This window comes from Lepidothrix coronata, unplaced genomic scaffold (genome assembly GCF_001604755.1).
Source record: "Lepidothrix coronata isolate B3197 unplaced genomic scaffold, Lepidothrix_coronata-1.0 Scaffold213, whole genome shotgun sequence".
NCBI classification, from domain to species: domain Eukaryota; kingdom Metazoa; phylum Chordata; class Aves; order Passeriformes; family Pipridae; genus Lepidothrix; species Lepidothrix coronata.
Window position 1 is genome coordinate 457,010 of NW_016690393.1, and position 9,482 is coordinate 466,491.

Here is a 9,482-nt window from a genome sequence, read left to right on the forward strand (position 1 = left end):
GAACAAGGAGCTTTGCTGTGTCCATGGCTCAGTGACCTGCCTTTCTGCAGCCCTGGGGGGTTTGGGGGCTTTAATACCCCTGTGGAGCTGAGGAGCTGTGCCCTGCAGAGCCTGGCACATCAGTGGGTAGCAGTGCTCAGCTTCCAGGCTGGTCCTGTGGCAGCTGGCAGAGCACACACAGAGCTGGCTGAATGCACTGGGAATTCATTGCAGCCAATTAGTCCCATTTTCAATTATCTGAGAGAACGAACTTGGCTAATTAGAGTCTAATTACATTTTGACTGCTTCTTCAGATGTCTTGTCCTTTTAAACCTGAACTGGGGGGGACCCTGTGAGGCAAGAGGGGAGGGCTCCCAGCAGCACAGAAACCTGTAGGATGTGACCACTTGTGAGCCCTGCCAGAAAGGCTCTGGTGTAACCCCACGTGCAGGGCAGCTCGAGCCGTGCCAGGGCAGAGAGCCAGCATCCAGCACCAGCTTCCAGCACCAGCATCCAGCACCAGCTTCCAGCACCAGCATCCAGCAGCTGCCATGGAGAGGGAACAGAGCCCTGGGCTTGCTTCCATGCACACCTGGTTTTCCTGGAAGCACCTGCCTCCATCCTCACCCCCACGTGCTCCAGCCTCTGGTCCCGACACACCCCGAGGGGACAAACCCAGCTCTGTCATGGAAAACCAGACTTCTTCGGCTTTGCAGTTCCAGCACCTTTTCCAGAAAGGCCATTCTAGCTGCCTGATGCCATGGGGTAGATATTTCTCCTGCCCTATGTTGATTATTGCCTTGCTCATCTCCACCCCCAAGTCAGAAGGAGGTGGTAATTCATGTCCTCACAGTGTTGGACCCTTTCAGAAGAACTGCAGCATCACAGGAAGGCTGGATCTCGTGTTCTTTCCCCTGGAGTCACTCCAAAATCCAAAAGTGGTGGTGTTCACTAAAGGCAGGTATCAGTTGGCATAAATCATAAATAGCCAGTGAGCCCACAGGGAGGGAAAAGGCAGATCTGACAAGGGATTGTGGTGCTGAGTCCTCTGATCTCACAGCTCCCTCCTAGGAGAGTAAATCTGGGGTGTCTTCAAAGGCTGTCACTGAGGCAGGAGGGCCCCATTCATCTGAGAAGACACATTCAGGCCTCATTAATTCAAAAAGAGGAAAGTTGTTTGATTTAATGCCTGCCCCCTGACTGCAGAGATCTCTCTTCCCAGCAGAGATCCCTTTGCCACAGCCAGGACTCGTGGCAGCTGAATGCCCTGGGCTGACAGAGTGACAGAACTGCCACCTCCACCTCCAGGTCACCTGTGACCTGCAGCCAACAGTGCCATGCACACCCAGCTCTCAGCACCTCTCACTGCTCTGCCAAAATCTCTGTCATTAAAACCACATTTTTGCTTTGTTGTTGATTAACCTGTCTCGAATTAATGATACGAAACTGTCATCCCCACTAATGAGCTGCTGGGACTGATGAGAGCTGCAAAGACCTCTCTGGAGCGAGGCTTGTGTTTTACTTACAACCTGAAACACATGGAGATGAGCAGCATTTTTCAGATCAGAGACAGCCACTTCAGATGCATGTTCCTGTCTTTGAGTGTTGCCAGTGCCTCCACCACTTCCCAGCACGCTGACAGTGATATTTTCAGGGATGTGCCAAACCACACTGATTGCTGGCAACGTTCTGATTTTCTCTTAACTCGGTTTTCCATGACCATGTGCTCATGGAACAAACAAGTCCAAGAAAATGCCTGTCTCTAAACTCAGAGGAGCACAAACTTGGCCAGACTGATGGGGAAATGCTTGGCTAAGTCATCTGAAAGGGAGAAGTGGTGTGAACCCAAAGGTGTATCCAACACCATGGATCAGGCTGTTGAGGAGGTTTTGTGCTTCCCTGTGTTCATTGTTTTGTAGGAGATTTATTCTCCAGGACTAAAACCAGTGGTTTCCAATCTCTCATTCATACTTGAGAAAGCCAAGCTGGATTCAGGAAGCCAAAAACCTGCTTTAAAGGCATCTAAACTTGCAAAATCTCATGAGATACTCACTGCTCAGACAGCACAGCCCAGAGCAATGTCCTGGAGTGCTCTGTGGCCTTTTACCTCTGACATTTTGCCACTGCTCAGGGGGTGTTCAGGTCAGGTTGTGGCACAGGTCTGAACCAGAACCATTCTCACACCTGAACAGGATCATCTCTCAAGTTCCCATGCCCAGAAACATTCCTGGTGTTGTCCGTGTCCCTCACACGGATGGGGCTGCAAGATCCATTTTATTCCAGGACAGCTTTAATTGCTCACACAATCCCCAAACAGCTCTGATTTGGCAAAGAGCCTGAGGGACAAAACACATTTATTTGGGGGTGAGGAGCTCTCTGTGCCCCGGGTTTTGTGGTGGGCACCGGGTGTGCTCAGCAGGGAGCAAACCCAGTGCCAGGCTGGCAGCTCCAGGCAGGCACAGCCAAGGGGCCAGGTCTGAGGAATTCCAGGCCAAAATGCCACCAGCAGCCTCAGCAGCAAAGCAGCTGGAAGACACAGAAACTGGGAAAGGATTCCCTTTCAAACAGGGGACTGGCAGGCAGAGTCTCTGAGGCTGCCAGGCAAAGCTGGCGCTGGACTCTGCCCCTGCTCCCCCTCAAGTCCCTGACCCTGGTGGCACCAACTTGTCCCTCCCTGGCAGAGCTAATGCACTACAGAGGCTTCATCTGCTCAGCCAACACAGGAGACCCCCGGGAGGGCAGTGGGATTTATGGAGTGATGTTCCTGAGCGATGGCAGCGCGGATTTCAAACCATTTCCCTGCCCAGTGAACCCCCCACGCGCTCCCTCGGCTCCCTCCAGAGCAAACAGGCTCACAGAGCTGCTCATTTCACCAGCACTGAATCCAAATTCCACGGGAGGACCAGCTGGACACAGCTCACACACTTGCTGGAGGGGATGGCTTGGGAGGGGAGGTGGAAGAGGCTTTTTGCCCGTGGATGGGAGGGCAGGAGGGCAGGAGGGCAGGAGGCAGACCCAGCATTTCCATCTCACCTCACGGGTGCCCCTTCAGGGAGCACAGCAGCATGGAGACCTTGCCAGAGCCCAGGAAAACCTGGGTTTGCTTCTTAGATCTGTCCTGGGGATTTAGGAAAACTGGTCTGTCACCTCCTTGTCAGCCCCCAAATGCCTGCTTAGCCTTGGAGACCTGTTTTGGGAACCTCCACCCTTCGGGATGCAGGGAACTGGGGGCAGGCTGGGAGCTGGGATCATCCTGCTGGGCTGGGCTGGGCTGGGGGTCTGCCCATGGCACAAACACTGCACAGACACACAGACACTGCACAGACACGTGTCCCTCCCCTGAGCCCACGGGGGACACTCCTGAAGCCAGGCCAGAGCTCTGGCAGGGAATCCAGGTGGTGGCAGAGCATCCCAGACCCACCCAGGAGGGGGGTTCAGCCCCTCACCCCCTTGAGAATCAGTTTAAACCTGCAGGGATCCACTCCAGCTATTCCTCAGCCTTTCCAGGGCAATGTGTCTGGAACAACCTGGTTCCCTCCACCTACCTACAGCACAAGCCCAGAACTGCCAGACGAGAAACAGGAAACTGCTACTTATTTAATTTGATTGCATTTTACTTCTTTTTTTTTTTTTTTTTTTTTTTTTTTGGGCTCTCAGAAATGTTTTCAGTCTGGATCCAGGTTACAACCTGGGTAATGCCTCCCTGCCTAAAAAAAAAAAAAAAAAAGCTGTTACCATAACAACCTGACTCTGTGCTTCATTACCATGGCAATTCTCAGGAATTATTAAATACTCTGTGTGTTTGGTGCAGGTGCTCCAGTACATCTGGTGCCAGGCTCAAGTTGGGATCCTCCTTCCCCCCCCCCATCTGTCTGTCTGTCTGCTGTTTAACTCTTCCCTTGCCCTCTGCCCAGGCTGCCAGGGCAGGGGAGGGAGGTGGGCATCATCTGGGACTTGGTTTGAGGGGTTTTGGGGTTTTTTTTTGAGGGGCACTGGATGGGGTTTTCAGGTGGGTCAATCCACCTCTTTATTTCTCCAACTGTGCCACCCTCAGTGATTCCAGAGGCAGAGGATTTCTCTTTGCAGGCTGCTCAGCAGGGGGGAAGTGCTCTCACTTGCCTTGCTCTGCTCTTTCCCTGCTGCCTGTCTGGAAAAAAAGACATTCCAGCTGGAACAGAACCCCAGCAAGTGGGGACCAGCCCAGAGACAGGGAGCTGTGCCTGGAGCAGGATGGTGAAGGTCCAGGGCAGGTTGCACTTGGGGGGGACAAGAAGCAGCTCCCCATCAGCAGGACAACTTGACTGACCACAGAGTCACGGGATCACAGAATCATGGAATCATTAAGGTTGGAAAAGACCTCCAAGACCACATACTGCCCAAAATCATGGTTGTTTTCACAGAAGGGATGCAGACCAGACAGACCAGTGACTCAGACCAGTGTGACCAGCCCCACAGGATTGCACTGGTTTCTGGTGTTCCACTGCTAGGAGATGATTTTAGGTGACACTCAATGGCTGCTCCTTGCTCTGTGTGAGGTGATGATCCACCTCAGCACGTCCCTTCCCTCCCTGTCACTCCAGCAGTGTCCCTCAGGCATTCCTGTACAGCTCCTGGCACCCCGGGGACATTCTGGAAGTTACTGTGCTACAAGTAACAATTAAAAAAGAAAAAAAATACATAAAAATAACATCACACCTGCCTTGTTCAAAAAAAAAAAAAAAGCTGCTTAAATTTTCTTTAGAGCTGGTACCCACTTGTGAGCTTTACACTAAATGAGTGGGTGTGAGGTGACAAACCACAGCTCTCTGTGGGGAAAGGCAGCAGAAGGAGCCATTATGGGCTGGTTACTCACAGCAGCCCTGGAGTAACCACCTCGTCCCCTGGCTGCAGGACTCGTGCCTCTGGGGCAGGGCAGCTGGGTTTTCAGGGGCTGGGAGGGCAGCTCTGCCCCTGAGATCTGGAGGACAACGTGGTGCCCTCAGAACCTTCCCTCCCACCAGGCATGACCTGCACTGGCTCCAGGAGAACAGGGGGGGATGGAATCAGGGCAGTCAAAACAACACCATGATTTCACCTCAAGAGGGTCTTTAGACCCCACATTTCTGCCCCAAGGGGTTCCCTCACCGTGCCAGCCCTCTGTTGTCTTCTTCTGGTCTCCTCTTGCTGTCTCAGTGCTGGCATCAGTCCTCCAGAGACCTTCATTTCCCCAGTAATTCCTCCTCTCAGCGGGGTAATCAGACTTTTATTGGGAATCTAGTGGGGTGGGGACTTATGTGCAAGTGTCTTAAACCCTCTGCAAGCAAGACAGAAGCCCAGCAACCCCAGTGACCCCACGGGGACATGTGCTGTGGCACGGAAATGGGGACGGTGCCCACCAACCGCTTCTCTCGGCCCACACGACCTGGTGACACAGACACGTCCCTTCTGCCAGGAATGACACACCAGGAATGACACACAGCACCACCAGAGGACGGACAAGCCAGTGTAAAGCTGGGCTTCCCTCTCCCAGTTGGCTCCTCCTGCCCCAGCAGGTGCCCAGCTCTGCTGCCTGGGCCCTGTCGTGGCTCCTCCACCTCCCGTGGACGTGACTTTGCCGTGGGTGATGTTTCTCCTCACCTCTGGAAGACTCCACGGCGCGAAGGGGCTGAAGACACCCCCCCCCCACTCCTGGATGTGGCCTCCAAGGACACCTGGCAAGTTGGTGGCCCCGTGGGACTGCAGGGAGCAGGACCCCCAGCACACACACGAGCTGGCAGGGCCCTGGCAGAGGTGGGCACGGCTGAGATGTGGGAGCAGTTCTTCACCCAGGGCATAGTTATGGGCATTTGGGCACTTTTTGTGGGTTAGCAGCTTTCCCTGTGAGCTTTCTCTCCTGACTAACACTGCAGGGTTTCTTCCATCACCTCTGAATTCCACCTTGTGTTGGGGCCACAGCTGGTGGAAGGGCCAGCAAGAGGGACCAGATGGCAGCTGAAAGCAGAATGGGATGGGAGTTCAGTGGGTAAACCTGGGCTGTCCTGTGGCAACACAGCGGCCTGGAGATGCACTTACACCTTTGGGTGACACACACGGGTCCAGCCCAAGGGTTTGCAGAGCTGGGTCATCGTATATTTGGGGTTACTCCCATCTCACCCTCAGGTCTGGGCAGGCTGAGCCCCCACACTGGGAGTGATTTGCACTCCTGTGCAAGCAGATCAGAGAATCTGAGAATCACAGAGTGGTTTAGGGTGGAAGGGACCTCAAAGCCCATCCAGTGCCACCCCCTGCCATGGGCAGGGACACCTTCCACTATCCCAGGTTGCTCCAAACCCTGTCCAACCTGGCCTTGGACACTTGCAGGGATCCAGGGGCAGCCACAGCTTCTCTGGGCAACCTGTGCCAGGAGATCAATGGCCATAACACCCCTGTCAGCAGCAGGGACCAAAATCCCCTTCCAGGCTGCCCTGTGAGGCCATTCTCACATCTGGCAGCAGGACAGGAAACCCTCCATGCTGACAAGGCAGCTCAGGTCTGCAGACCCACAACTGCCACAAAAATCACAGAATCACAGTAAAATCACAGCCCTGCCTGCTCAGCCCTTCCACTGGCACCAACAGGACATTTCAGGGCTTTCAATCCCAAATTCTGGTCCTGCCTCCACGTTGCTGTTGTGCTCTTAAGGCTCATCCAGGCAACAGGTGAGTGGGAGCAACCAGAGCCAGCAGTGCCCTAGTGCTGCTCCACATCCCCTGGGAACCCCCAGAAGGTGCTCAGCAAATACTGATTAATTACAAAACATTCTCTAATCGTGCTCCTCCCTCTGGGAAAGGCAGAGAGCTGTTCTTCTGGATTTCCATCCAAATAGCTCAGGTCCTCAGCTCCTCCAGCATCCAGGGTTGCTTTCCCACTACAGAAGTGGACCCAGCAGGAATATTGTTGGCGCAACAAAACACAAATTATTTCCATCTCACACCCACAGCCAGAGCTGTAATTCCATCACAGAACAAAGGTCAGGAGTCCTCCTCCTCTCACATAATTCAGTTTTGACAGCTCATAAGGATCAGAGGAGCTGGAGGTTTTAACTCAAAGGCTGAAATCTTGCTTCACAAGAGGCACTCGAAGCATCTTTATGAGTCTTTGCTTCAGCACTCTGCAGGTTTTTCATATGAGCCTGGAATATGTAGTTCCTGATGAATTTATTTGCTGGTGATAACTGATACTTGCCTGGGAAAAATGATGGTGGTGGTTTCTGCTTTAAAGAAATACCTCTGATTACAGTTCACTTGGAAGGTGAGATGGTTGTATCTGGAAGCAGGATTGAAATTCCTGAACTCCACACACACAAAGAATAAAGACACCACAAAATTCTTTTGAAACAGGTTGGGTTTTTTTCCTGAATGTTCACCAGTTTGCAAAAAAACTACAAAAACCTCAAGGACTGTAACAATATAGCACTTGGAAAAAAAGGCTGGTGTGTACAAAAAACAAGCATGCTTTTGATTTGGGGGTGGAGAGGGGTTGGTGTTTATCTGGGTCCTTTTCTTCCTTCAGCAGAATGTGAAAGAAGAAAGTACCAGTTTATTTAACAAGATAGCTCAGAAAAATAAGGAAGAACATGCTTTCCCTGTTACAAAACTAGCAGAAGGTGCATGCTCAAGGTCCAGAACACTGACACATGGACTGACACATTTGGGAGCATGCAGACTTGGTTGTATGACCCACAGGGCACTTCCCTGCCCCTGCCAAAGACAAAGTCTACACCCTGCATTTTGCTTTCCCTTTAGTTTGTTCTTTTGTTTTCTTTTTGTAACGAGTTATTTCCCTTTTTTTTTTATTTTTTTTTTTAATTGAGCCCTCAAGCCCAGGTAGCAGTATCCAAGGAAACAGCAGGAAAGAGTCCAGATCTGCACATTATCACTGTTTCTGCAAGTTTCATGCAAAACTTAAGCCATTTCTGCATGCAACACGATGCTGGGCACTCACTGTGCCTCACCCAGCTCCGGGGACATCTCCCCCTGCACACCGACAGTTTGTTGGTTGGGAAGCACAGGTTTGCTTTCCCGTGGACACAGAGAGATTAAAAGACCCCCCCTCCCTTCCCACTCCCCCCCAGCTGCCCCAAACACACGGAATGTGCATCTCAGCACCGGGTCCAGACAGTTCACTTGCCTACAGGAGCCTCAGTAAAGTCCCATGATGGCAGCGCCCACGTCCTTGGAAGGTCTTCGGTCCTTCACCAGGAAGTTAATCATGCTCTCGGACTTGATGAGCAAGTTGCAGCCCAAAAAGAAGATGCCAAACATGACAGTCAAGGAGAGGACGCAGAGCACGGCGATCTGCACCACCCTGGTGATGAAGAGGCTCCTCTCGTCGGGGGCCAGCGCCGAGGAGCCGCCGTCGGTGGCCAGCACGGCGCTGGTCCCGTTGCAGCAGGCCATGAGCACCCCCAAGCCCTGGGTCCTGTTGGGGTCAGCTCCCTGCTCCAGGAGAGTCTGGTTGAAAAAGGATCCATTCATGGTCTGTCGAGGGATCCCAAAATCTTCAGGAGAGGCGGAAGGGAAGCCGGGCTGTCCCCCTGCCCACCCCTCGCGGGCTCCGGGGCACCTCCTGCCTTTCTTCTCCCGGCGCCTGGGATGGAGAGGGAAACTTCCCCGAGGCTGGGAGCAGGTGGGAAGCCAGGGATGCAGCCAAGGGATGGCTGGCTCCCAGATCCCTCCTGGCACGGCGTTGGCACGAGCTCCCAAAACAGCAAAAGGAGAGAGAGAGAGAAGAGGCGAAGGGGGCTCGGGGGAGAGGACGGAGCCAGAGATCACCCCATGCCCCCTGCCCTGGCCACTGCCCCGAGCTGCCCTCCTAAAGCAGTGCCACCCGCTGCCGGGGCTCCCCCGCGGGAGGGAGAGCTGGTGCCTGCCGGCTGGGAGCTCCACAAATGCAAGTTCCACGCTGAAGTCCTCACCGTGTTCGAAGCAAAAACAGCAACTCCACCCCCTTCCAGCCTCCCCCCAGGACCGCCTTCCTCCCCCTCCACGCTCACCCTGCTGCCCACCCCTTCCCCACGCTGGGCACCCCTTCTCTGCCCTGCCACGGGTGCCCACACCCAGCCCAGTGCCACCCCCGGGTGGGGGCTGACCCCTGAGGCCCTGTGGAGCAGCACCTAACTCATCCCTGCCTCCAGCCCCCCCCCACCTGCTCCCAAAAGCATCCTGCACGGTCGCTGTTCCCCCCGGCCGGTCCCTGTCCCCTCCCCCGAAGGCTCCTGTGAGCCTCAGGCCAGCGCTGCCGTCGCTGATCCCCGTTTGCTGCTCCGTGCCACCCACTCGTTCTCCGAGCAGCCCAACGCAGCCGGTCCACCCCCAGCTCTGCTCGGCGATGCCTGTCCTGAGCCTCGGGAGGAGCTGATCCAGCCCCGTTCCTCCGGCCGGGGGTTTCCTCCTCAGAGCACACTGGTCTCTCTCTTCTCCCCCCTCCTGCTCCTTTGGCCCTTGGAAGGGCAGCTCTGCAGTGCTGCCCCTGATCTCTGCCCT

General features: G+C 54.3%; 1 protein-coding gene across 1 annotated transcript; it reads right to left on the reverse strand.

The window, feature by feature from the left end:
* Window positions 1-7,792: 7,792 nt before the first annotated feature.
* RPRML (reprimo like) lies at window positions 7,793-9,274 on the reverse strand. The gene is made up of 2 exons (XM_017833302.1): window positions 9,145-9,274; window positions 7,793-8,586 (listed from the first exon to the last, which is right to left on the reverse strand). The coding sequence occupies exon 2, from the start codon at window positions 8,472-8,474 to the stop codon at window positions 8,139-8,141; it is 336 nt and encodes a 111-aa protein (XP_017688791.1). The 5' UTR covers window positions 8,475-8,586; window positions 9,145-9,274; the 3' UTR covers window positions 7,793-8,138.
* Between the last annotated feature and the right edge of the window lie 208 nt (window positions 9,275-9,482).

What these genes read in the sequence shown, in the direction of transcription:
- RPRML (XM_017833302.1), bottom strand. Translation starts at nt 8,474, where the DNA reads ATGAATGGATCCTTTTTCAACCAGACTCTCCTGGAGCAGGGAGCTGAC.